Raw genomic sequence first — 27,177 nt, 5'->3', positions numbered from 1 at the left:
ATACACGTGAAAGATGGCTCTTAACTACATATATGGTATACACCTCATGTATGTATGGTATACATTATATGAAGTATGTGCCTCATGTTTCTCAAAATACACTTAAAATCCTTTTGATAGGATTCCCAAAGCTTCGCTATCCCCCATTGATAACACTTTAGGGAAAATGTTTGACAAATCAATTACCTGACAGGAAGAGTCCGATCACCTTTCCTTCTGTCCATTTCTCTTTGGGGAACAGGATACCATCGAAAATTGAGCTTCCAGTTGAAGCCACCATAGGTCATATCAGAGCCTGCCATGTACTCAAAAGTATCATCGCTGATCACATCAATGATAGGACATACCACTGTTTTCCTAAAATCATAAAAGCAAACAAAAAAATCTTCACAACTTTCCTTTTTGAGGCTCAGTATAACAACTATAATTATATGCTAAGTGTGTTTAAAATAAAAATACATTCTATAATGTTAAAAGCAATGATAAAAAAATTTCCTGCTATATCCTACTAAGTTAGCATAATCATTTATCACACTCACTTGTAGCCATTGATAACCTTTCATCCCTTTTTAATTCATACTTTTACATAACTGCCACATATAAAAACAATCCAGGGGCACAAGGGTGGCTCAGTCAGTTAAGCATCTGACTCTTGATCTCAGCTCAGGTCATGATCTCACAGTTTGTGGGATTGAGCCCCTCATCAGGCTCTGTGCTGACAGTGAAAAGCCTACTTGGGATTCTCTCTTTACCTCTCCCCCTCTCTCTCTGCTCCTCCACTGCTCCCTTCTCTCTCTCAAAACAAATAAACTTAAAAAAACAAAATTCCAAGTATTTCCAGTTTTCAAAAATAACACTTTTAATGACTACATAATCATTTTAAAATGATTACTCTTAAAATGAAAACTCTTGGATATGTGTGTTCCTTACAGTTTTTTTGTTATTCAGTTACTAAGTAAACATGTTCATATAACCAGTATTTTGCTTTTGCTTTAGGAGTAAACTTCCAGTTTTGTATTTCTTCATACAAACTGTCTGATCACAGATATTTAAAATTTTTTCTATTGGTTTTGTGAGTTTTTATGAATCTGAAAAAACTTCCACATGACCACAGCTCTTTCCTAGGAAAGGGTGCACTGCTCACAGCCTTTGGCAGCCACATTCTAGAGTATGTAACATCCTCAGCATCCCCATCTTTCCTGTCTTATTTAAGAAATCATTCCCAGTCCAAAATTATAAAGGTATTCTCCTATGCTGTCTTCAAAGAGAATTATATTTTTACTTTTCATATTTAAGTCTTTAATCCTCATGGAATTGATTTTGGTATGATAAACAGTAAGTATCCAACTTCATTTATTTTCCTCATGGATAACCAGTTATTCCAACACTATCTGATGGTCTTTTTTCCTTCTGCTGTACTTACCAACGCCTCCTCTGTCATAAGTCAAGTTGTTGTGTAAACATGGGATGGTTTCTAGACATTACTGTTTCACGAATTTATTTGTGAACTTCTGCATCAATGTCACTGCCAGGGGCACCTGGGTGGCTTGGGTGGGTGTCCGACTTCAGCTCAGGTCATGATCTTGCTTCGTGAGTTTGAGCCCCACATCAGGCTCTGTGCTGACAGCTCAGAGCCTGAAGCCTGTTTCAGATTCTGTGTCTCCCTCTCTCTCCGCCCCTCCCCTGCTCGCACTCTTTCTCTCTCAACAATAAATAAACATTTAAAAAATTTAAAACAAATATGTCACTGCCACAATTAATATAGCCTCAAAATAAGTCTTGATATCTGGTAGAGCCAGCCCTGTTGATACTTCATCTTCTTCAAGAATATCTCACCTATTTTTTTAAAGTATGCATTTCTACATAAATGTTAGAATCAGCTAGTTCCTCCAAGAAAATTCTGTTGAGATTACAACTGGAAGTGCACTGAATTTCTAGACCAGTGTGGGGAGAACTGATATTTTTACCTTTCTATCCATGACTATTATCCTTCTCTCCACGTATTTTCCAGTAAATTTTAAATGTTCTATTTTAGGCATATTTTGTTAAACATATTCCTGATTATAGCTTATTATTTCCTCTGCTATTATAGAAAGGATCTTTTCTTTTTTTCTTTTTACAATTTATTTTCTAACTATTCCTTGCTGGTGTGGAGAAGGCTTTTCTATGGAGATCTTATATTTGACAACACTGCTAAACTGTTATCATCTCTGTTTTGTGTAAGATTTTGTTTTCCATTAAGAACACATCATCTGCAATTGACAGCACTTGTTTTTTTTTCCGTTTCCAATCTGTACACCCTTCTTATATTATTGCAAAACCTAAGGCTTCTATTAATACTGAGTGACAGTAGTTAATTCAGGGCATCATAAGGATGTTCTGTATATTTTTAAAAAATTTGTCAACTTTTCTCCATTAATCTGATGTTTGTTAGCTAAGGCTTTTTTTTTTTTTTTAAAGCCATCCTTTCTCAGATTAGTAAATTTCCACTCTGTAATAGTTCACTAAGTACTTTTAATCATAAGTGATGTTCATTTTAATCATAAATGAACACGTTTTTCTGTATCTACTGAAGAGATCACAGATTTTTAATCATAGGGTTTTAATCATAGTTTTAGAAATGTTAATGACGGTGTATTATGTGAACTGATTTTGTAATATTAAACTAAACCAATTAGTCATGATATGTTCTTTTACATGTTTTTCATATAAAAATAAAAATATATGCTATAGTTATTTTTTTTACTCCTAGTAGACTCAGTTTTCTGGTATTTTGAGAATTTTGGGTTAGTGTTCATGAGTGGATTTGGATAATTTTCCACATACTTCCCTGTCTTTCATGTTAGAGTTCTACTACTCTCACAAAGAGTTCTCTCCTTTTCTATATACTCTGTTTACAAATTCTGTTTCCCCACCGCCACCCCACACCAAGGTTGAAACAGGCAAGTGTTCTTGGGTGCGGTGGGGTTTCTCTTTCTCACTCACACGGGGGCACAAGATCTTAGCTTTACACCGGTGTTTGCTCTTCATCTTCCCACCTCAGGCAGGGCCTAGGCCCGGTCTCCTATCTTCCTGTCGTTTGTCTATCTAAAGGCAGAGATGCTCTGTGTCCTCTGAGTTTGGCAGGAATTCTCCAAGTGAGAGCTGGCTTTAGTGTTTGGACCACTCTCTTGCCTCACTTTTGAGATCTGCAAAACTTCTGACTTCAGTGCCAGCTCAGCGATGCATTTAGAAATGTGTTTTATAACCTATCCAGCATTCAAACTCTTTCAGATGGAAATGTTGCTCAGGACACCTAAGCCACCACACAGCCCCAACTAGAAGTTGTGACCGCCATTTCAGTCAACGCCTCTTTAGTTTGTCAGCTCCTCACCCTGCTTTCTCTCCTTGGGGCCAGGCTCTTGCTTATGTATGCTCTTTACGCAAGCCAGTATTTCCCAAGTCAGTCATCTCCTCAAAGACAACAATTCACAGAGATATCCTCTTCCTTCTTCCGGCAGTGTTCTCCTCCCTAAAGCTGCTGTACCTTCTCGCTGTCCCAGCGCTGGTTTTTCCCTATTTATTCATCTCTGAAAGGGTGAGATGTAGGCTCAGCATTTGCTAACAAACAGAACAGATGCAGTGGCTTGTGCCGTGCTTCACTTAACTTGTACTGAGTTCCCCTTCCTAAAGTCAAACCTTTATGTGGAGCTGGCCCAGGCTCAAACTGCAAAGGCAAGAAGAAATTCAACTAATCTGAGTCTAGCAGACTGAAGTTAGCTTCCCTCCTGGTATACAAGAACTGTGCCAGGGACCGGCAGTAGGTCACTCTGAAAAATGTGTGCATTGCTCTCACTGCTCTTCCTGCATCCTCAGAGATTATAGCGCTTTTCCATATACAATTAAGCACCTTGGGCTACGATGCTGATCTCCCCACCCCCCTCCTACTTCCTACTGTGCTACAGGCTGAGTGCTGTAGTCTCAGTAAGGAAGTGGAGAAGGAGAGGTGACCTGCCTGCCCCAGTTTAGCCTTAGGCAGCAGGGGCGATCAAGGGTTTTATCCTACCTCTCCTGAGTTTATAGCCTTCTGTTCTGCTCCCAATTAATAAATAGAGCATGAGGTGCACATCTGAACAACCTGCTTCCTGATGCAGCCTCATCAACAAGACTGTAAACATTTCTTCACGGTCGCCTTCACTTTTAGTTTACAGTGTTCTTCACGGGTATTTTAAAGCAAACTTTAGAGGAAATTATTTTTACATTTATTTAAATATACAGAATTCTGCAGCTTACCATACTGTTTAGGACAAACACACTGAAAACAAGTTTATAGACTCTGGAAAATTACCTGTCATGTTTGATCCTGGCTAAGAGAGGCTCCAGCCATCCCACTGTACATTCACAGTGAGCATCTAAGAAGGTGATCACCTGGCCTTTAGACACAGCAGCTCCTTTTAATCTAGCTCTGATCAATCCAGAACGTTGTTCCATTCGAATTACATGAACTGGTACTTTTAATTTTTTCACATAACTCTCTAGAGGTCTTTTCAGAAAGTCTGAAAAATTAACAAAACAAAACATCACATGAAAAGACCAACCCGGTGCTACCCAGATGTAAAGCAATTCTGATGTGCAGTATTTCCCGAACACTTTCAGGGAGGCCCCCTGACTCACAAACCCATTTCACAGCAGGGAGGCTTTTTCTTTCCTAAGAGCTCATCCTAGAGCTGCCCTACCTTCCTGCATGGAGACTTAGGAGAGAGCCTTTGGGTGCAAGCTCAGTCAAAGACAGGCAGGTCACCACGGTTCCCTAATACCTCTCTTGGCTCAATTCTTCTTTCTCCAACCATGCTTAAGTCTCAAGAACAGAAAGAAAGTAGTTCAAGAGCATTAAATCCAGACCTCAATAGAGAGAAGGAACAGAATATGTCACAGCTGTTAGAATTCAGGCAATTGTGGGATGTCGTCAAAGGCAGAAACCAACTGTCTTATTGATTACTACAGTCTCTGACTATGGTTCTTGTATTGGGAAGCATGGAGTGAGGTCAAGCTCAGAAGAGAAATGCTGTACTATAACTGCAAGACCAGAATTCCTTAGCCGACAAGTAGGTCTATGTAACAAAGGTCTTAAGGGGGAATCACAAATGAAGGAAAAGGAGAAATCAGAAAGGATGAGGAAGTGGCTACATGAAACCAGCAACTATCCTGGAGTGTTCAAATAGAGGTTGTGCCCCTAAGCCAAGGAAGTCCTGCCTCCAAAATACATAACACTTTAAAAAGCAGGGAAGTCTCAGCTTCCTCAAAGCAAAGAGAAATAATTTTTTCAGATCAGGTTAGTTCATGGAATTTATGCCAGAGAAGCTATTGATGGTGGTTTGGTCAAATGTCTTTCCAACATTCCAACGACAGGATAGGTATGAGGATAATCTTTTTAGGGAAGGAAAATCCTGAGACAGAACTCCTGGGACTCCGAGGACTAGTTCTGTCCCACAGGACTCTAGTAAGGGGTAGGTCCCGGAGATCAGAGTGTATGCATTAAGGGGCTCTTAAAAGAGTAAACATGGGCATCCAAAGGGCTTCCTATGCCACACAAAGGGAAAGAAAAACAGGGATGACATGGTTCTCGCCTGTCTGAACTAGAACGACTCAAAAATGAAATAATCAGGGACATGAAAATTATGAAAGAGAAAGGCCTATCTATCCCACTATGGAATACTGATTCCATTTCTGCTCATATATTTCCTAAAGTATCTGGGCTAAAAACAGTATCTGTAAAATACTGGGAGTAGAACTCGTACTGAGTCACCACTGTGATTTTATGAAGCAAATCTTAGGGTCAAAAAAATAGAACTCCATTCTGAATAACAAGGTGAGGACAGTACCAATCCCGGGGAAGAGGAAGATTCTGCAATAGCAGCTATCATTTTGTGTCTGTTTAGCATAGTGCCAGGCTCTTTGCACCAATTTAATACCATTTAATCCTTAAAACAGTAACCCTATGAGAATGTCATTACCCATAACTTAGACACAAAAATTCAAGGCTCAGAATATAAAATGAACCAATCAAAGTGACACAGCTTGTTGAGGGTTGGAGCCAAGATTCAAACCCAGGTCTGCCTGACTTCAAAGCCCATTTTCTCATCCACAACAAGAAATCCCAGAAGGGAACTACAGAGAGAACAACTCAGGACAGTACGATCACCTGAGCTAACACAAATTTAAATTACTTTATGTCCAGAGTTTGATGGACTCCCATGTGTTAGGGTGTGGGATATATTCTAGGGCTTCAACCAATTGAGGCTGGGTGTGTCATACACAAGATGTCTCCCGATAAGCTTACCCAAAAATATCAGACAGCTTAAAGTCTTCTTAAGAATCAAAGCAATCTAATTCCCACGTCCCACGTCTCTGAAAGCTAAAATACTCTGTCCTGTCTATAAATAAAATGAAAAATGCATGATTCTCTGGTCTGGCAGCTCAAAAAAGTTGCTATTCCACAAATTTTCTTGGCATCTTTGTGGCCTTCATGCAATAAGGCTAAGAAATAGGTGTCCTCCTAACAGATGATATAGAATTAGGGACCCAGGGCTGGGTGGGGGATTAGAAACTACTTATTCAAGCCTAATTCTACAAAAAATGAAGACACAGAGGGTTAAGTGATTATGGGTCGAAGCCTCCATGTCATCTAAAAATAAATGAGAATCTTGTTTATTAGAATATCTTTATAGCTATTAGCCTATAAATGGGCCCCCAGGCATCTCTCCATCAGGGGGCATGAGGCTGCCAGCGAGTGTTTCGGGGGAAGTTTCATTGCTTCCAGCAACATCGAAGAAATCTCAGGCAGAACTCTACAGAGCAATAGAAAGAACAAGGAATTTAGAGTCTAGTAAATCTGACTCCTAACCCCTACTAAATAAGAACCTCTGCTTCCTTTTGTGTAAAATGAGAAAAGCAACAGTCATCTCAGATTAGGAACATGGTATCAGTTCTAGGTCTTAAGATAACCTTCTGAGATGACAATTACATAACTTTTGACGTGAATTAAAGACTCATCCTGACTCTGCCTTCATGACAGACCCTGTAAGCAGTGAAGTTATGAGACATGACGTACGTAGCAGTTAAGAGGTCAAGCGTTAGGTTTATGCTAAGCCTCATCAGTAAAACAGGGATAATTATAGCACCTGCTTCATATGCAATAAATGGGGCTACTGACAACTCAGCAGGTTAACTGCGCAATTGGGTATCCTGAGGCCATAAGCAAACCATGCATGCTACACGACCCAATTAGAAGTCCGCACAGACAAGAAGTAAGGGCGAGGATTAATTGGTAGATTATTCTTTCATTCACTCATTAAATTCTGGACTGTTTATGTAATAAGTGCTGTGGGCACTGAGAACAGGGAGGTGAGCACACAGCCCTGATGGAGTGTACAGTCTGGCAGGGGAGATGGTCGTTAAGCACATGGAGAAACAGTTAAAACTGATGACAGCCGTGGAGGAGTGCAGTGTTCCCAAACATGTTAGGAGGGACACAACCTGGTCTCCGGAGTTCAAGGAAGGCCTCTCTAAATATACCATGATTCTGAGTAAACATCTGAGCTGAGCTGTGGGGATGGGGTGGGCAGGGAGTGGTTTGGGAAGTGAGTAGAGATGCAGGCAGAGGCCGGGGCATACAGGCCTCAGAGGAACAGTTTTAGTCAGAAGTGCCAGGATCACAGCCATGTGTTTAAAAGCTCACCATGCATACAGCGTGGAGAACGGATGGGAAGGGCAAGGGCGTCTGAGGGGAGACAGGACCAGCTAGTCTGTGTCAATAGTCCAGGTGAGGAGTGAGGGTGCCTGGGATGTGTCTCATGAATAGAAAAGGCAGACTTACAGAATTACATAAAAACAGAGTTTGCTCTAGTTCCTGGGCCTAACAGTTACCACCTAAAAAAGAGAACCAAAGAAAATTACCCTAGATAATTCTCAATCTGGATAGAAGGACTACAAACAACGATAACCACAAAAACACAATACCTAGTGGTTCCCAAATATCAGAAATGGCGAGTTACACACCTGAGGCTTTCCAGGCAGGAAGATACGGGAGAACCAGCCCATGACCCAGGGCTCTGGGATGGTACTCAGGGACCCTGCATGGTGACTAAGAGCCCCGGTTGGAGCAGTGAGGTAGACCTCTGCCCATGTTTTCTCTTACAGTTTTATACAGGCTGGGTGACTAAGAAGGGCCTACATGAGGAATGGAAAATATAGTTGGTATATGTGACTTTGTCACTTTAGATTTGTGGGCACATGTGTCTTTGATTAAACCACTTCCTACAAAAACGTACTATTCACACAGCCCTCTCAGGCACTCAACAGAATATTAGAGAATACAAAGGAGGAAATGGAAAAATAACTCATTTCATCTGAGGAAAAAGATCTCTCCTTGAGTATTTAATTTGGCAAATATCAACATGTAAGTAAAACAAACGTAAGTCACTTGCAGAATCGATGTTCATATATATACCGCTGCTGAAATGAACTTAAGCTTATTTTCTTAAAGGATTAACTCCTGGCAAACAATTATCCACATGAGGATTTACACTTCTATTGTCAACAGTAACTATTTAAGTGTGGTATTCTTAATTTCCAACAGCTCACATGTTGACATTAATTACATTACATATTATGCTATTATTCAAATGCTTTGTGTGTTTATAAACTGTCTCCTTAATTACATCAAGGAGGCAAGCTACAAGGTACTCAAGAAGGTAGGACCATATATTATTCTTCATTTGTACTTCTATAATCTGGCAAAGTGGTGAGATTTAAATTGCTATTAATGTGCAAATTACTCCCCATAATTAAGACATGAAGTGATTGTGATTAAATTTACATATTTAGAACAGTCATGGAAGGAGAAGGTAAAATACTTAGATAAACCATCTTAGTAGATGCAGTGATATTAGGCAAGAAAGACGGAAGCAGCAAAAGAGGCTGAAATAATGGTCAGGAAGTCTATGGCTGGTCAAGGAGGAGACATTTTCTGTAGTTCCTTCCAAATTTTTGGAATATTAGGGGAACGAATACAGGACACCAATGATCCTCAATAGTGCTGTGGGGGGAAAAAGCCTGGGAAATGCCAGGTATGTCTGAGTTTAACAGGTTTCTCTACAGATGGGACTTAGCAGAGCCTTCTCTATGCTACCTTGTGGTGTGAAATTTCCATGAAGAATTCAAAATAAACGATGTTGGCTCAAGGTACTTTAAATTAATACACCTTTCCCAAACAAGGACTTCATGAGACAGTTTGAGAGATTCTAAGCTTGTGAAAAACTCTGAGATCCCTAGAAGAGTATTTGGGCAAGAGTCACTGTATAGATTTATTATGAGATCAGAGTCATATTACATATCACTTTCTCATAAATTCCTTCCTCAGCCTTTTATATAACCAGCTATTGATCATTCTTGAACTTAGGAATGGAGAAAATGGGGAAATCTAAGAAGAATCTGGAGAACTAAGGCTTGCCCAGCCAAGACTCCATTTTCCTTGCCAGAGGTGCTTCCCTATGACACATGGAACTCAATTTCTCCATACTGGCTCTAAGGAGGTCAAGTCTCTCTCCATGGACTCACGGCCGCAACTTCCCAAAGGGAAAATTCTAATAAAATTATGTGGGTTTTTTCAGTAGTTCTGCATAAATGTTTGTATGATATAGCATTATTTCTTTTTAAAACAAGGATTAAGTTGTAATACAAATTAAATGCTAATTAAGGTAATATCTTAAGTTTCTTTCACAAGGGTGTAATTTTTTGCATATGTGAATGAGTCCAAATGCCACAAACATTTTTAGGATAAATTAGAAGTCTGTATAAAACTGTTAGGTTAAAAATGATAGCGACGTTTCTTAACCATTAATGATAAAAGCTGTAGCATATTATGGCATTAAAATTTAAAATTTACCTCTTTCACTGGCATCATCTACTAGAACAATTTCTTCTAGCATGTGTCTTGGTGAGCGATTAATGACACTATGGACAGTTCGCAGAAGTGTGCTCCAAGCCTCATTGTGGAAAACAATCACCACACTTGTTGTAGGAAGATTATCTGGATACACCTTTGTTTTACACCTAGAGACAAAGCAAATGCCTTTATAAAAAGTGACTGTTAAAATAGCATACTCAATGCACCTGGAGTAGGAGGGGTATCAGAACAATAAGGACAGTTTGCTCTAGTGGTGGGACTCTTGGGAACTGTTCATTTAAGTTTTGGTTTATTTAAGTACCTATTTAAAGTTATATTTTTAGATGTAAATTATCTTAAAGATGTTAACTGTATACTTAAAATTAGGCACCTCTTCCTGGTCAGTGTTTTCTGTTGATTCAATTTAATGGACAATGTATTAAGGCAGCATCATCAATCTGAAACTGAATGTGTCTCAAGAATCCAATTAAGACAAAAAAAAATGGAATCACTGGAATCTATGCAGTTTAATAATCTAAACAACAACAACAAAAAAAACCACTTTCCACAAGAGAACTCATATTTACTGAGTACTATTTTGTATCGGCAGAGAAGCTTCCTAATAATTCTTAGAAGTATCTGAGGACACATTTCACACAGGAGAAGATGAGGACAGACATAATGAGGAAGCAGCAGGGCCTGACTGAGGACTCCAAAGTCCATGCTCTGCTCAACCAAAACGTGTGACCCCCCCTTCCTCTATGCTAAAATACCAATATGCATCTTGTGTAGTAAAGACCAGGTCTAGAAATGCAATCACCAAGAAGACCAAACACACCCAAAATATATGCACACAAAACCAACATATTAGTCATATGTTTCCAGCACTTTTTTAGGCAACACGCCCTCTCCCTCCAGTCTTGTTAGCTGGATGAAACTACTAAACCACAGAGGACTATAACAGCAGTTAGCAAGCAGACACCAAGGGATGCAGCTTAGAACATGAGCTCTCCTAAAAAATGCACGTGTAACTCTTTTGGTTTGGTTTGCAATCTGCAACCATCACTCCAGCCTTCTATTTCCACCTTTGTTTCCTGCTCTCTTACAAGCTCCTCAAACCTTGTGGTCCCTCCAATCTCATCTGTTATCACCTGCCAGTAGGAGTGGAGAAAGGAAAGAAGGGGAAAGAAGAAAAATACCAGCGAAACCCCTCTTCTGAAGCAGTCATGATGACCTACTTACTCAAAGTCCCACACTAGGGCGGCTGGCTGGCAGCTGGAAGAAAAGGAAAATGGAAGGGAAAAGAGATGACAAGGGATAGGGACTGAAAGGAGGAGGAGGAGCATTCATTGTGGGGGCCCCATCAACACTACTCCCTCTCTCTCCAAGGAGAAAAGGACAAACAGATAGCATCCATTGTCCTTCATTAAATCCCTCTTCAGCCCCTACCATCCTCTTGACCATTCTCCAAGTCCCCCTTCACAATGTGGTCTCCGTCACCTATTACTTATAACCTTACTCCTGTCCATTGGCCCACAGCCTCATTTCCACACCACATTTCACACCCCTCACCTTAGGTTCATTCCAAGACCCACCAGGAGGCCACCACACAGCCTGCCGCCCTGTCTACAGCTCCTTCCAAGTCCAGGCAGCATTGGTGAGGCCCAGACAACCAGGTGTACAGGCCATGGGAAGGATATTGTGCCCTTAGCATTCCAAATAACACTTTTGCCAACAGATTCCCATCAAAACTGTTATGTTATAAATGGTGGCTAGATTATATACATACTCGGTACTATGCTTCAGATACATCACAGGTGAGCAAGTCAAGACACTCATGTTCTCATGGTGTTCATCCTGAACACCTGACTCACAGACTACCGGCACAGGACTTTGAAATCAGGAATGGCCTGTATATGAGTAAAGGGGGCTCAGAAAAAGTGTTTCTAAAATTATTTAACTGAATTATATTAAGTCATATATGATCTCTTTTCTCAAATTAATCTTTACTCATTATTGTAGAATTGGGACACAGAAAACAGCCAAGATGACTACAAAGTTGTTGGCTTACAAAACAACAAAAGAGCAAAATCAAGACCCAGAAGATAATTAGGCAAAATGCACAGTGTATAAACAGTATGCATGGCTAGCAAGCAGACAGGAAGAAGAGAAAATCCTGAGAAAGCAAATTCTGCAGAAGAAAAGTAAGAAGCCAGATTTCTTGGAAGATACAGTAAAGAATTCAATTCTGGAAGTGTATGGAAAGGAAGACTTCAAAGAACACTAGAAATAGAGACTAAAATGGAAATCATTCACAAGAGGATGTAAGAATCAGAAAGCCAAACAAATATTAGGATCTGGACCAAAGGGAAAATAATTTCCTAAATCAAACAGTTAAATTTCATAATTCAGAGAACACAGCAAATTCATAAATGTTCTCTCAAAGCAACATAGAAAATATAGAGAAAATATGAAAAAGTCAACATAACTGATATCAGAACACATAACCCCCACCCCAAACTAGACATAAGGCTCTCGAAGAAAACCAAAGGTCCTTTCAGCCTTCTAGTTAAACTGTTCCCATGGAGGGACGACCTGTCCCCGTGGAGGTGAGAGTGGGGGATCCTTCTGGGGGCGGGACACACAGAGCTGAGGATGGGCAGGAAGGCCACAAGCAGCTTTCTTCCACGCTGTCCCAACAGAATCTTTCATCCTTAGGAATGAAAATTAGCCAGTGTAGGGTTGTGCTACTTAAATAGTTACAAGCAGGTTTAACAACAGGGTGTGGGGATGGGGAGAGAGGGAAAAGAGGTTTAATTTTTTACTGAAATATAACATACATACACAAAAGCAAACAGATCACAAGTATGCGGCTGAATGAATTTCCACCAAGCAAATGCATCAAGTAGCCAGCACCCAGATGAACGACTGTTTATTTACTTATTTACTTCATCTGGCACCCAGATGAAGCCGACTGTGACCAACATCCCACAGGTTTCCTTTGTCCCCTTCGCAAGGTCACCACTCTGCTGGACCTTTAGCATTACAGAGGAGTTCTGTTTTTTTGGGGTTTTTTTTGTTTTGTTTTTTGAACTTTATTTGAAAAGAATAATATAGAGCAGTGGTTCTCAAGCTTTTTTTCATAATCCCTTTATGTGTTTAAAAACTGATGATCCCAAAGTGCTTTTATATAGGTTATAGCTATTGACACAGTGTAAACTAAAACAGAAAATTTTAAAACATAAGCATCTACAAACACGTATTACACTAGCTATCAGAGAGATGATTCATTACTATCACAGAGTGTGCCCATTATGGATTTATGGTCTCTTCGCTCCCAATATACCCTCCACTGCCTACTCTGTGGCAATGTAGCTGGCTCCTATAAGCATTTCTCCTTTGCAGCTGGCAAGAGGCATACAGAAGCTGTGCATGGCACACATACAAACAGAGGGTGTTGGAGGGACACTGCAGGAAGTAAGGACTTCCCTTCCTGGTTCCCATGCGCTTTCATTTTTCTTCTCCTTCCCACTTTGTGGCTGCCAGTGGAATGTGTGGTGGACGCCCAGATGCGCTGTCTCCACTGAGTTTCAATAGCACCTACCCCCTCAGGCAGATTCTCAGCGAGTCTCCCAGCCACCTTAGCAGCTCGCTTCTCAGTTTTGGCTTCCTGCACCCCTAAAGGGGGGAGGTTCCTGTTTGCCAGTTCTGGCTCTGGTTTCCTGCCTCAATGCACTTCAAAGTGTATTTCCTGCTTATTAGGCCTGCCTACCAGCCCCCACTCTGGAGGGTACTATGTGCCAGCTCTCACCAGGAGTAACAGGTAAGATTTCCCTCTATCCAGTAACCAGTTATTACACATTCTCCAATGAGGTCTGAACCCCAGCATTAGGGAGGGGGCTCCCTTCCAAGATTTTACATTCCTTGGTACTCTCAACCCATGATATACTTTACAATTGTCTTTGCCTCCCTGCAGTCAATCCCACTATAGTTAACAATTATATTAAACTTTCTCTGTTCAAATTATTGCATGATTTCAGTTTCCCAGCTTGACCCTGATCCATATAGCCTCTCAAACTCCACTGTGCACCAGTTGAGTAAGACAAAAAGGGTCAATAATTGTCTTGGTATTATTATGAAAACTTTTTGACCTTGCAGGCTCCCTGAAAGAATCTGAAGGACCTCCAAAAGTCCCAGCATCACACTTTAAGAAGTACTGATACACAGCATATTCTTTTGTGCCTTAATCCTTTCCTTCGACATTGTTTGTGTATCATCCATATTGTTATGGGTAACAGTTTTATTGCTGCACAGTATTCTTTTAAAGGACATATAAATTATATATATATAATTATATATTATATATAAATAATATATAATTATACATATATTAGAATGAATATATATGAATATATTCTATATATATCTATATATTCTATATATAGATAGATATATAGATATATAGATATATATATTCTATATATAGATATATATATTCTATATATATCTATCTATATATAGAATGAATATATATATATATGTATACATACATATATACATACATATATATATATATTCATTCTAACACTGATGGACATTGAGGTACTTTCCAGTCTGGGCTATTATAAACAATGCTGGGGTGTCTGGGTGGCTCAGTTGGTTAAGTATCCGACTTCAGCTCAGGTCACGATCTCGCGGTTCACGAATTCAAGCCCCATGTTGGGCTCTGTGCTGACAGCTCAGAGTTTGGAGCCTGTTTCGAAATCTGTGTGTCCCTCTCTCTGTGCCTCCCCTGCTTGTGTTTTGTCTCTCTCTTTCTCTCTCTCTCTCAAAAGAAACAAACATTTAAAAAATTAGAAATAAATATAACTATGAAAATCACTCATGTATATGTCTTTTGGTGACTACATGTATGCATTTTTGTATTTTGGGGCAATAAAGTATATATAGGCTCAGCTTTAGCAGATACCATAAAATGATTTTCCAAAGAGGATGTAATAACTTACACTTTCATCAGCAATATGTTAGTTTCAATTGTTCCACAAACCTACCAAGAGTGTCATTTTTTTAAAGACCCCCCCCCCAACAAAAGGAGGTAATTAAGTTCTCTGAGTTTTAACAAATACAATAGTTTCATAAAACCACCACTTTCAGGAAACAGAACAATTTTACCTCCAAAGAACCCCTTTTGTTACCCTTTTATAGTCTCACCCTCCCCTACACCTAACCCCTAGCAATCCATATCGGCTTTTCATTGCTATAGTTTTGTCTTTTCACAAATATCATATAAATGGAATTATACAGCATGTAATCTTGGAGACAGGTTTCTTTCACTCAGCACGTCTTTGAGATTCATTCAAATTATATGTATCAAAAGTCTGTTATTTTTTACTGAGCAGTATTCCATTCCAATCAGTGTTTTCATTCACCGGCACTTTCCAGTTTGGGGCTATTATGAAGAGAGCTGCTAAACACATTCATGTATCAATTTTTGTGTGATCATGTTTTCATTTCTTTAGGGTAGATATCCAGGGCTGGGCTTGCTGGGTTACATGGTAAGTATAACTTTGTAAGTGTAATTTTTAAACTGCCAAATTGTTTTCCAGAGATACTGTATCACTTTGCATTCTCACCAGAAATGTATGAGAGTTCCAACTGCCCTGGATCTTTGTCAGTGCTTACTATATTTTTTTATTGGAGCCATTTAAATAGGCATACAGTGGTACCTCATTATGGTTTTAACTGGCATTTCCCCAATGACTAATGTCTTTCCATGTGTTCACTTGCCATCCATATAGCATCCTGGGTAAGTCAAATCTTCTGACACTTTATCACATTCATTTTTTTTAACTGGGTTACATGTTTGAGAGTTCTTCATGTATTTTAGATACAAGTCTTGTGTTGGAGGTATAGTTTGCCAATATTTTCTTCCAGTCTGTAGCTTTTTCTTTCACTCTCTTTTCATCAGAATCAAAGTTTTAAAATTTGATGAAGTTCACCTGATCAATTTTTTATTTTGTGAAATTATGCTTTTTGGTTTAATTTTTTTAATGTTTATTTAGAGAGAAGGTGTGCATAAATAAGCATGAGTAGGGGGAGGGGCAGAGAGAGAGGAAAGTGAGAATCCTAAGCAGGCTCCAGTGTCAGCGCACAGCCCAATGCAGGGATCGATTCTAAGAACCATGAGATCATGACCTGAGCCAAAATCAAGAGTCAGATGTTTAGCCAACTAGGACACCCAGGCACTCCTATGAAGTTATGCTTTTGGCTTCATGTCTAAATACTCTATGCCTCATGCCAGGTCCTGAATATTCTCCCTAAAAATTATAAACATTTAGATTTTACATTTTAAAAAATGTTTAATGATTTTTGAGAGAAAGCAAGCGGGGGGGTGGGGAGGGGGGGAGAGACAGGGACAAAGGATCCAAAGCGGGCTCTGTGCCGACAACAGCAAGCCTGATGTGGGGCTAGAACTCACAAATGGCTAGATCATGACCTAAGCCAAAGTCTAAGTTGAGTCTAAGCCTAAGCTCAACTGACCGAGCCACTCAGGTGCCCCCTAAACTTTTAGATTTTAGATTTAGATTTAGGATCCAATTTGAGTTAATTTTCATAAACACCTGAAATGTGAGATTCACATTTTTGCATATGGATATCTAATTGTTCCAACATCCTTTGTTGAAAAGATGATCTTTACTGAATGGCTTTAACACCTTTGTCAAAAACCAAATAGCTATATCCCTGTGGGTCTATTTCTGAACTATGTATTCTGTTCCACTAATCTATAGGTTTCTTTGCCAACAGCACTGTCTTGATTACTGTGGCTTTATAGTAAGTCTTTAAATTGGGTACTGTATTTCCTCCAATTTTACTCTTTTAAAAAATTATTTTTGCTATTTTCTTTGCCTTTCCAAATGAATGTTTAAATCCCCTGCTGGGATTTTGAGTGGAACTGTATTGAATCTACACATCTCCTGGGGGAGAACAGACCTCTTTTACGTGGAATGTTCCAACACAGCTAGAGAACTGAAGCGTTACTTGTCTGACTCTGCTGGGCACTGCCTGTGCCTGTGTCTGTGCTCTAGGCCCAGCAGTGGGAGACAGGAAGAGAGAAGCATGGAGGATTCTACCCATGATCTGGAGACCACAGCTGTTCTGCTCCAAGAGATTCCCCTCCCTCAGAGTCAGCTGCTTGTCAGGCCGTTGCCCCCATGGCTGTGCTGCCCCAGCAATACTGCCTAGGAACTGGGATAGTAGAGAAGGGGAAAGAAAAAGAGACAAAAATAGGGGTGTTTCTCCATTAACCCCTAAGAGATCCCTTTCTCATTCCTCAGAACAGAAGGAGTAGGTTACTCTTGGGGCTCTCCTTCTGCACCCAGTACATGTATCTGAGTTCTGGCCTGCCTTCAAGTACAATGTTGAACAGAAGCAGAGAGCACACACCCTTTTCTTGCTTCTGATCTCAGGGGAAAGATTTTAGTCTTGTACTATTAAGCATGATATGATACTAAAAGCATGCTTCATGAAAGAAACAACTAATCAATCTGACTTCCTCAAAAGGTACAACTAAGGAAATGAAAAGACAAACCACAAACTGGGAGAAAATATTTAGAAATCATATTTGTATCCAGAATATATAAATGGCTCTTACAACTCAGCAACAGGATGACAATCTGATAAAACATGGGCAAAATACTTAAAGAGAAATTTCATTAGAGATGTAAGAATGGCCAGGGCAATCAGGTGGCTCAGTGGGTTTAAGCACCTGGCTCTTGATTTAAGCTCAGGTCATGATCTCACATCTCACTGTTCCTGGGGTCTAGCCCTGCGTCAGGCTTTGCACTGACAGCACAGAGCATGCTTCAGCCCCGTCTTTCTCTGCTCCTCCTCTGCTCCTGCTCTGTCTCTCTCACTCTCAAAATAAATAAATAAACATGAAAAAAAAAAAGGACATAAGAATGGCTAATAAGTACATGAAGATATTCCCAATATCATTGGTCATAAGGAAATGCAAATTAAAACCACAATGAGATACCACTTCACACCCAGTAGAATGGCTATAATAATAAAGACAGGTAAAAAGAGGTGTTGGTGAGGATGTGAATAAACTAGAACTCTCATACATTTTGCTGGTGGGAAGGTACATGGTGCAGCCACTGTGGAAAAAAGTTTGACAATTTCTTAGTGAAAAATAAGGTTACCACACAACCTAGCAATTAGGAATCTACAAGAAAAATGAAAACATATATCTACACATGTACCTGTATACCTTCTTGTACGCCTATCTTCTACACAAATGTTCTTAGCAACACATTCGTAGTAGCCAGAAAGTGAAAACAACCCAAATGCTCATCAACTGGTGACAGGACAAATGAACTGTGTTGTGTCCATACAACTGAATAACTGTGGCTGAGTGTGGGAAGGCAGAGTGAATACAAATGGACACCAGAGATCTTCTGGGGGTGATAGAAATGTTATAAAGTTATAATGCTTGCATAACTCTGCAAACGTGCTGAAAATATAACTGAATTTTACACTTCAAACGGGTGTATTTTCTTGTTACAGGAAAGATGGAGTAAGTCACTCCCCCCCTGTCTCTCCCAGTGAAGGGCACTGTAACTCCTGGATACAGTGCATGGAGCAGCTTCCTGAGGGGACTCTGAAATGTAAATGGTAGCAGCAGCAGGTCAACCAGGGAAGGAGACCAGAATTCGAAACTTCACCAAACCAGTGGGGAGTTTGCTACTTTTGTCCTCTGGCATTAGCCAGCCTGCACTCAAAACCAGCTCCAAAACTGGAGTGCACAACGGGTGCACTAAGGAAGAGCCCCAAGAGAAGCTCTCTGTTTTGGTCTGAGGAACAAGAAAGGAGTGTCCGAAAGGTCTTGACTCCTGTTCTGTTTTGTTTTTTTCCTTTCTCCCTCCTCTGCCATCCTAGCAAGTCTGAGTTTGAGCAGCACTACACCGGAGCATCGAGTCTCCTGGGAGGTGGGATGTCCGTAGAGATCAAAATTACCTGCGCACCATTATTTAGTTTTTATTTTGATCCAAGGCCATGTACATAGCTTAAAGAATAAACAGCTTTGCAAAGCTTGTTTTAAAAAGTTGTTCTCTCAAAAAAAAAAAAAAAAAAAAAAAAAAAAAGCCGTTCTCTCACCTGTCTGCCATTTTCTCCTTTCCCATAAAACAAGCCACACGCAATTCTTTCACTGCTTTCTCTTGGTATTTACCTCCATAATTCTAAATATTATATCTGAATTTTGATTTGATTTTCAGTTCTAGATATTACATATTGACTTACTATAGAATATAGGGCTTATTTCCTCCTATCCCCATCCTAACACATACACTTGCTACTCCTCAGTCTTCCAATATAGTTACATTCGAAATTTGGTTCCCTGTTCTTTAATGTTCATATAAGGACTATACAAAATGCTATTTATAGCTGATTAATATATTGTGAATACTTTCCCTTTTCTGTACAACATTCCCTTCCACTTCACCCTGGATTATTTTTCCCCTTTCCTTAGTTTTCTATGTATTTGTCATTAATTCAAACACAGACTCTACAAATTATCTAAATAGTCTCTTAAGATGTTCAGAAGCATTAACTATAATATCACTGAAATCTTAAAACAAGCTCCCCTGGAATTTTCCAGGCTGGCTGCCTCTGTGCCTACACCACTGTCATCTGGGCTCTCCCCCTGCCACGTGTCTGTGGATTCTGTGAGCCCTCTGCACAATGCATCTCCTGGCTTTCATATCCTATGTCTTTCTCTTCCTTAGTTTACTGCTTTGTCTGTCAGAGAACACAGACTGAGAAAGGACAAGGGGAGACGGGCAGGTCTTTGAAACTATATCATCACTACCACAGTAGACTGATGATGCCTTTAATGGGAGTAAGTTATATACTGAGGTGGAGCTGGAGTTGATTGAAAATCCCTTGTTTTTAAACGAGTGAAAACACAAGTGGTTTCATTTAGGTCTCTGTGTACAACAGTAATTAAACGATGGCCTAAATAACAAGCACTCTTGTTAGAAGTGAAAGAAATACTGAATAAACTCTAATGCTTGAATTTCACTGTGTGGTCTGAGAGTTCGTTTGAGGGCCCGCCTGAGTGACTCGGCAGTGTTTTGGGAAATAGATTATTAAATTTACTTAGCACAGTGTTCATCTCAGCAAGACTGGGCTTACCAGAGAATCAATTCACACAAACACCTAACAATTCAGGAATGTAGAAGTCCCATGATAATTACTACTTATATTATTTTGCAACTGTTACAGTCCCATTATACTTATTTTAACCCTTTTAGGGCCTGAAAAATTATTAAGAGTTTTTATGCATTGCCCCACTTTATCCTTACAACCTTAAGACAGAGGCCTTCTCCCAATTTTACAGATGAGAAAACTGAGGCTTAGGGAAAGGGAGTAGTTTTACTCTAAATCAAGGTGCATATGCACATAATCCAATTCTCTTCTCTCTGTCCCTTTTGGCTATCATTTTTAAAGTATTCTTCATCATCCACTAAATTCAGCCTGTCACTGCCATTTACCAATGACAAGTCAGTATTTCTTAAGATGGCTGGCCACCTGTCTGGCAGTGTTCGGCAATGTTCTATAATTTCTCTTCCGTGTACTCTCATTCAGACAAGTTCAATGAAGATCCAGCCATAAAAGTGATGGCAGGGCACAGTGATTAAGATGACATGTTTTATCAATGACAGATTTCACTTGGATCACTTATTAGCCATACTTTGCACAAATCATTTAATCTCCCTAAGTCCAAGTTTCCCTGCCTGTAAACTGGGTATGTTAGTATTTTGCTCAATTGCTCAAATATGACCATGTGTGTAGTGCCTGGTCCATACTAAACACTCACTAGATGGCATCATTATTACTTTTTAAACATCTGAGACCAATTTTATAGGATGGAATTGCCACATTAGGTGACTTGGAATTTGCCTCAAACCTTGTGCCCTAAGATCACACACTACAAAAGTTATTCTTTGTTTTTAAGTCTTCTTGACTCTCGAACAATGCTATTCTTTCCCCCAGTTTCCTGTAGGAAACGTGTCCTTGGAGATCCTATAAGACAGTAACGGTTCCTGGCAGGCACAGGATGGTTTGTACACTGCCAGCTATACCACTGGCTAAGCCTATGACTTAGAACAAGCAGGGCTTCTTAGGGTTCAGAAAAGGGGGTGGAAATGCTGCACTCTAGGGGCCATCCACACTGCTTACTCTTCCACCTCTGCAAACTGGCCTGAAGAAGATCTGTTGGCCAGCTTGGTTCACTGTAGTGCACAGACAGCTAAACATTAATCTCATGTTTCTCATTTCACATTCCATTGTAAACACACCTCAGAAGCCAGACAGAGATTCGTAAAAAGGATGGAGGAAGCATGCTCGCGGTCAGCTTTCATGAGACTCACACAGGAGGACCTAGAGCTCCCTCCCGGAACACAGGCCTTCTCCATATCCAGGTGCCACAAAGTATTCACAGCACTGCAAGTCCTCACGACAACCCCTGTTATTTTCTTACTGTATAGATGACAATCCTGAGGTATGGAAAGGTCACTGACTCGTCCAAAGCCACACAGCGAGTAAATGGCAGAGTGAGACCTGGACTTTGCCACTATCAGGATATTAATGAGAAATTTATTCAGGTATAATTCAAAAAAGCACAAAGGGAGAGAAAAGTAAGAGTACAATTTGAGAAGCTCTAGTCTATGCACATGAGTAATTCCAGAAGAACGGGCTGAGGGAATGGTGACATGGCAATATTTGAGATTACAGCCAGAAATGTCCTGGAATTGAAGAATACGAACGCTTAGATCACAAGTATGCTATGAGCACCGAGCACGTAGATAAAGATAAATCCAAACAATGTAATTGTACAACAATGTAATTGACAATTACAATGTACCTGGGTCTTACTACTAAAGGAATAAAAATAAAATGTACAGCTTCCAAACAAAAGAGAGAAAAACATGAACACTTAAAAATTTTATCAACTGAAATGGTACCCATTAGCGAAACAGGAAAGGAGGAAAAAATGAAAAGGATGGTAAACAAGATTTATTAGTTGAACTTTATGAAACTCATTTTCGTAGGTCAAAAATGGTTGAATATCAATGTCATATGGTTCAACCTAAAAGAAGCCCAAATATATCAAGTCACAATAAATGTAGATGCATCAAACTCACCTATTAAAAACTTATTAGGCCTGAAACCAATATTGTGCTGTATGTTAACTAACTAGAATTTAAATAAAATTTAAAAAAATTATTATAATGAATTAAAAATATAAATCCAGCCATTTAGTAGAGATACACCTAAAATAAAATCACACAGATAGCTGAAAGAAAAAGAAAAAATAGTAGTCATATTAGGAAAATGTTACACAGACTAAAAGTTGTACAGTGATATCAAACCAGGGTAAAAAAATTAATAAAGATATAGTGAACACTGGATTTAAAAACAACAATATACTATGCATTGCCATAAATTCAGCCAATGATGCAGCCTTGAAAAATAAAAGAATGAATTAGAGAAATTGTCAAATCCATAATCATAGTGGGAGGTTTTTTTTTTTTAAAGACAATGTAATCAGAACCTAATAGAGCATGCACTCTAAAACAAAAAACCCAGAAGTAGCAACAAACCAAACAATATTATTTTCAACTACAGAAGAAACAATTTTAAAAAACTGAACACTTTCTAGATTACAAATGAGGCTTTAACACATTTGAAATAGATCATGTTCATATACAGACCATGTTCTCTGACCATGACAAAATTAATCTAAGAATCACTAATTAAAAAAAGAGGAAATCAAAAGGCAAAAAGAAATGTACCTAGAAATGTTTTAATGTATTTCTAGGTAATCCCGAGTTAAGCAAAAATCAAATGGAAACTACAAACTACTTAGGAATAAATAAGAATGAAAATACTATAAATAAAACTAACAGGCTATACTGAAGTGATTCATAGATATAGAGTCTTTAATAATTATTAGAAAGCAACAATATTTTTAAGTAATAGTTTAAGCATTTAATTAAAGAAGCATTGGGGCACCTGGGTGGCTCAGTTGGTTAAGCGTCCGACTTCAGTTCAGGTCATGATCTTGCGGTCTGTGAGTTCGAGCCTCGCATCCGGCTCTGTGCTGACAGCTCAGAGCCTGGAGCCTGTTTCAGATTCTGTGTCTCCCTCTCTCTCTGACCCTCCCCCCATTCATGCTCAGTCTCTGTTTCAAAAATAAATAAACTTAAAAAAAAATTAATTAAACAAGCGAGGGAACAGACTGAACATGAAACACAGAAGAAGAGATAATTACACAGAAAACAATTTAGGGGCACCTGGGTGGCTCAGCTGGTTAAGCATCCGACTTCAGCTCAGGTCTTGATCTTGCAATCCATGAGTTTGAGCCCCGAGTCAGGCTCTGTACTGACAGCTTGGAGCCCAGAGCCTGCTTCTGATCTCTCTGCCCCTCCCCCAGTCATACTCTGTCTTCTCACCTCAAAAATGAATAAATGTGAAAAAAAAATTTTTTAATAAAAAAAATTTTTTAAAAATCAGATAAACGAAAGAAAAACCTACTTCTTCTTTGGAAATTAAAAAAACTGCACACCACTAGCAAGATTATCTAAAAAAAAAAAGGAGAAAAGTAACAAAAAATAATAGATATGAGAATAACTATACATTATATACCTAGTGAAAATGTTTTAAAACTATAAGATAATGCTGTGAACAAATAAGAGAAAACACAGGGCTTCCGGTCACTGTGAATTACCCAAAGTTTAATTGCTATTGGGCTAACTAAAGCTCCTGACCTGTGTGAAAATTAATGAAGAGAAACCTCACTGAAACAGAGTCAGGAGGCCAGGCTGAGAAGCCAGTCCACCCAGCCTAGATTATAAGAATGTCAATTACAGGCCCCAACAGAAGAATGGTCAATAAGAAAGGATCACCAACTACAGGTCTCGACAGGAAAAGACATACACTGCATCTTCTACAAGAAACTGATTCCCTAGCTGCACCTCAGCAAATGAGAAACCATCATCACCCCCAACTCCTGCTTTTCTCTAATTAGCTTTCATTCAAAACAACTCCTCCCAATTTCCTCTCCCACCTCCATAAAAGAAGGTCTTCTCCTCTGATCATTGCATTTGCCTATGGTTTTGCCGTAGCCTGTCCTGAACTGCAATTCTCTGCTACTACCAAATAAACCCATTTTGCAGGTAAAATAACTGGCTGTTCTTTTTTTCCAAGTTAATACCTGCAAACCTTTCCATGGTGCTTTGGGGAATTGATGGTGTTGTCACCAGTAAAATCCGCTATAATCACAATCCTAAATTCAGTTTTCTGAATACTCCCTTCATTTTCTAGCACTGATTAAAATATCACCAAGAACACTGCTTCCAGAGTTGTCTTTCTTTCTTTTTTTTTTTTTTAACATTTATTCATTTTTGAGAGACAGAGAGAGACAGAGCATGAACGGGGGAGGGGCAGAGAGAGAGGGAGACACAGAATCCGAAGCAGGCTCCAGGCTCTGAGCTGTCAGCACAGAGCCCAACGCAGGGCTCGAACTCACGGACTGTAGGATCATGACCTGAGCTGAAGTGGGACATCCAACCGACTGAGCCACCCAGGCGCCCCCAGAGTTGTGTTTCAAGATGAGGCTGCATCTCTTCTCTATCTCACATACCACTGAGTCTGGAGGTGGGGGAAGATACCTTCCTTGTTCCTTACTGCTGATTCAAGACTACTGCTTTTCTCTCTTCCCTAAGAAGCCTCAAGTCCTTTAAAAAAAGGTGCTGAGGTGCTGTCAGAGGCGCCTGGGTGGCTCAGTTGGTTGACGTCTGACTTCGGCTCGGGTCATGATCTCACGGTCCGTGAGTTCGAGCCCCGCGTTGGGCTCTGTGCTGACAGCTCAGAACCTGGAGCCTGCTTCAGATTCTGTGTCTCCCTCTCTCTCTGACCCTCCCCCGTTCATGCTCTGTCTCTGTCTCAAAAATAAATAAACATTAAAAAATAAATAAAAAATAAAAAAATAAAAAAAGGTGCTGTCAGAAGTTGCCACCCCATCCTTGTTACCGCCATCTATCACCTTCCCTATCAGTTCCATTGCTAAGTCTTGTCAACACGTTTTTGGTCATCCTAGCATCTATGTAGTCAATTTTTCAACACCCTGCCTTCTCAGATCTTTACTCTGCTCTCTTCCAGTGAAACTGTCCTCCAGGACATATCACCCATGTACTTTTTTCATGCTATCCCCCTAGATCCTCCATTAATGATCACCTCCATTTGAAGCACTACAATCTCTGGTCACCATTTCCCACCCTGTCCCCAATCCTAACTCTTCCAACTCAGTTACTCCAATAATCCCAGATCTTTAGCTTCCTTCACAGGGAGGCGGGGGGAGTCTCCATTCCAGACCCTCCCACTTTTTTTTCCCCTAAGTTTATTTATTTTGAGAGAGAGAGAGAGAGAGAGAGAGAGAGAGAGAGAGAGATTGAGCGAGCATGAGCAGGGGAGGGGCAGAGAGAGGGGGGTAGAGAAAATCCCAAGCAGGCTCTGCATTGTCAGCAGAGAGCCCAGCTCAGGGCTCAATCCCATGAAACGTGAGATCATGACCCAATCTGAAATCAAGAGTAGGACCCTTAACTGACTGAGCCAGTCAGGTGTTCCGGACCCTCTTTTTACTTTCTGTTCTCCTGTTCATGTTTTCCAGTTCCTCTACTCTGCTTAGATCCCAGACCCTTTATTATTATCGCCACCTTGTATCTCCCTATTCTTTTATCTCACTTGCTGGAATATCCCAATCATAGCTAAATCCAACTTTCTGCTGGTTTTGCATCTCACTTGAGCTGCTGAATATGGCTAAATAAAACTTATTAAGCATGCTAAATGACCTCATTTTCAATTTATAACCACAAACCTCAAGCAGGTGCTCTGCATTGTGCAGGATTCTTCCTTCCATTTCCTAGTCACCTCCTTCAACCTGTTTCACATGTCCACAGATACCCAATCTCCTCCGTACCTCCTCCTACTCACAGGTGGCAATTTCACCGAAAACCCAGAAGTTGTCAGGGGAGAATTTCCATACTCCCACGAACACACCATCCTGTAGGCATGTGTGATCATGCACATTGTGCCTTTTCCCCACTACACAAGGCCTGAACTATCCCTGTTGCTGTCTGAAGCCAAGTACAATCTTCTCACTCCCTCGAGTTAGATGTTCTTGCTATAATACTGCCCTCTCAAATTTTCCCTCAATGGGATCATTCCCATCAAAACACACAAACATACTGTACTATACATCATGTCTTAAAAAGACAGAGAAAATGCCTCCCCATCACACCATCTCCCCAGGCAACACCTCCACTTCTCTCCCTTCTCCAATGACAACTCAAAGTCACTGCTACGCTTGCCGCCTCCCCTGCTCCCCACCCCACTTTGTTTCCCCTACTCTTTTTTTCAAGTTGATTTTATGTGAAGTGTAACAGAGGACACAAAACATAAATTTAGGGCTGAATGAGTTGTCACACAGCAACCACCCATGCAACCATGACAGGGCAGAGCAATAACATGGCCAGGATGTCACAAGGTCCTCTTGTTCCCATTACCTTTTCTTTCCTCCCCAAAGGTGATCAATAACTGCCCTAACACTTAACATCATCATTTCGTCTTGCCTATTTTTGACCTTCCTAGCGACAGCATAATTCCATATATATTGTTGTGTGACTCTAAGGGTGAGATTCATCCATGTTGTGGCTTTTGTTCATTTCCTGCTGTAGAGTACTCCATTGTACCAATCTACCACATTCCACTGCTGATATGCACTTAGATTATTTTCAGTTTGGAGCCAATATAAAAATACTACCATTAACCATTTTGTCCTTGGGGTGCCCGGGTGGTTCAGTCGGTTGAGTGTCCAACTTCAGCTCAAGTCATGATCTTGTATTTCATGAGTTCAAGCCCCACATCAGGCTTGCTGCTGTCAGTACAGAGCCCGCTTCAGATCCTCTGTCCCCCTTTCTCTGCCCCTTCCCTGCTTGCACTGTCTCAAAAATAAATAAAACATTAAAAAAACAAATACAATTTTGTCATTGTCTTTTGATGAATATGTGCACACATTTGCTATATCCAGGTGGGGATCTGCTTAGGTCATTAAGTATGTTAATATTCATGTTAGTAGATACTGACATGGCTTTCAATGTGGGTATAACAATTTATACTGCCACCATAGT

At 40.0% G+C, this 27,177-nt stretch overlaps 1 protein-coding gene across 2 annotated transcripts in view; it reads right to left on the bottom strand.

Moving 5' to 3' along the window:
* GALNT1 (polypeptide N-acetylgalactosaminyltransferase 1) overlaps nucleotides 1-27,177 on the bottom strand; it is a 79,828-nt gene that overhangs the window by 15,896 nt on the left and 36,755 nt on the right. The window contains exons 4-6 of one of the 2 annotated variants that reach the window (XM_043558608.1): nucleotides 9,926-10,092; nucleotides 4,328-4,535; nucleotides 187-357 (exon numbers count right to left, since the gene is read on the bottom strand). In XM_043558608.1, coding sequence (XP_043414543.1) covers nucleotides 187-357; nucleotides 4,328-4,535; nucleotides 9,926-10,092 — 546 coding nt within the window. The remainder of the gene's footprint in view (nucleotides 1-186; nucleotides 358-4,327; nucleotides 4,536-9,925; nucleotides 10,093-27,177) is intronic. The other variant, XM_043558609.1, reaches the window with a different exon arrangement.

The sequence above is a fragment of the Prionailurus bengalensis genome, chromosome D3, assembly GCF_016509475.1.
Source record: "Prionailurus bengalensis isolate Pbe53 chromosome D3, Fcat_Pben_1.1_paternal_pri, whole genome shotgun sequence".
Classification (NCBI taxonomy): domain Eukaryota; kingdom Metazoa; phylum Chordata; class Mammalia; order Carnivora; family Felidae; genus Prionailurus; species Prionailurus bengalensis.
The sequence above is the reverse complement of the archived record's forward strand: the minus strand, read 5'-3'. Positions and strand labels throughout refer to the sequence as shown.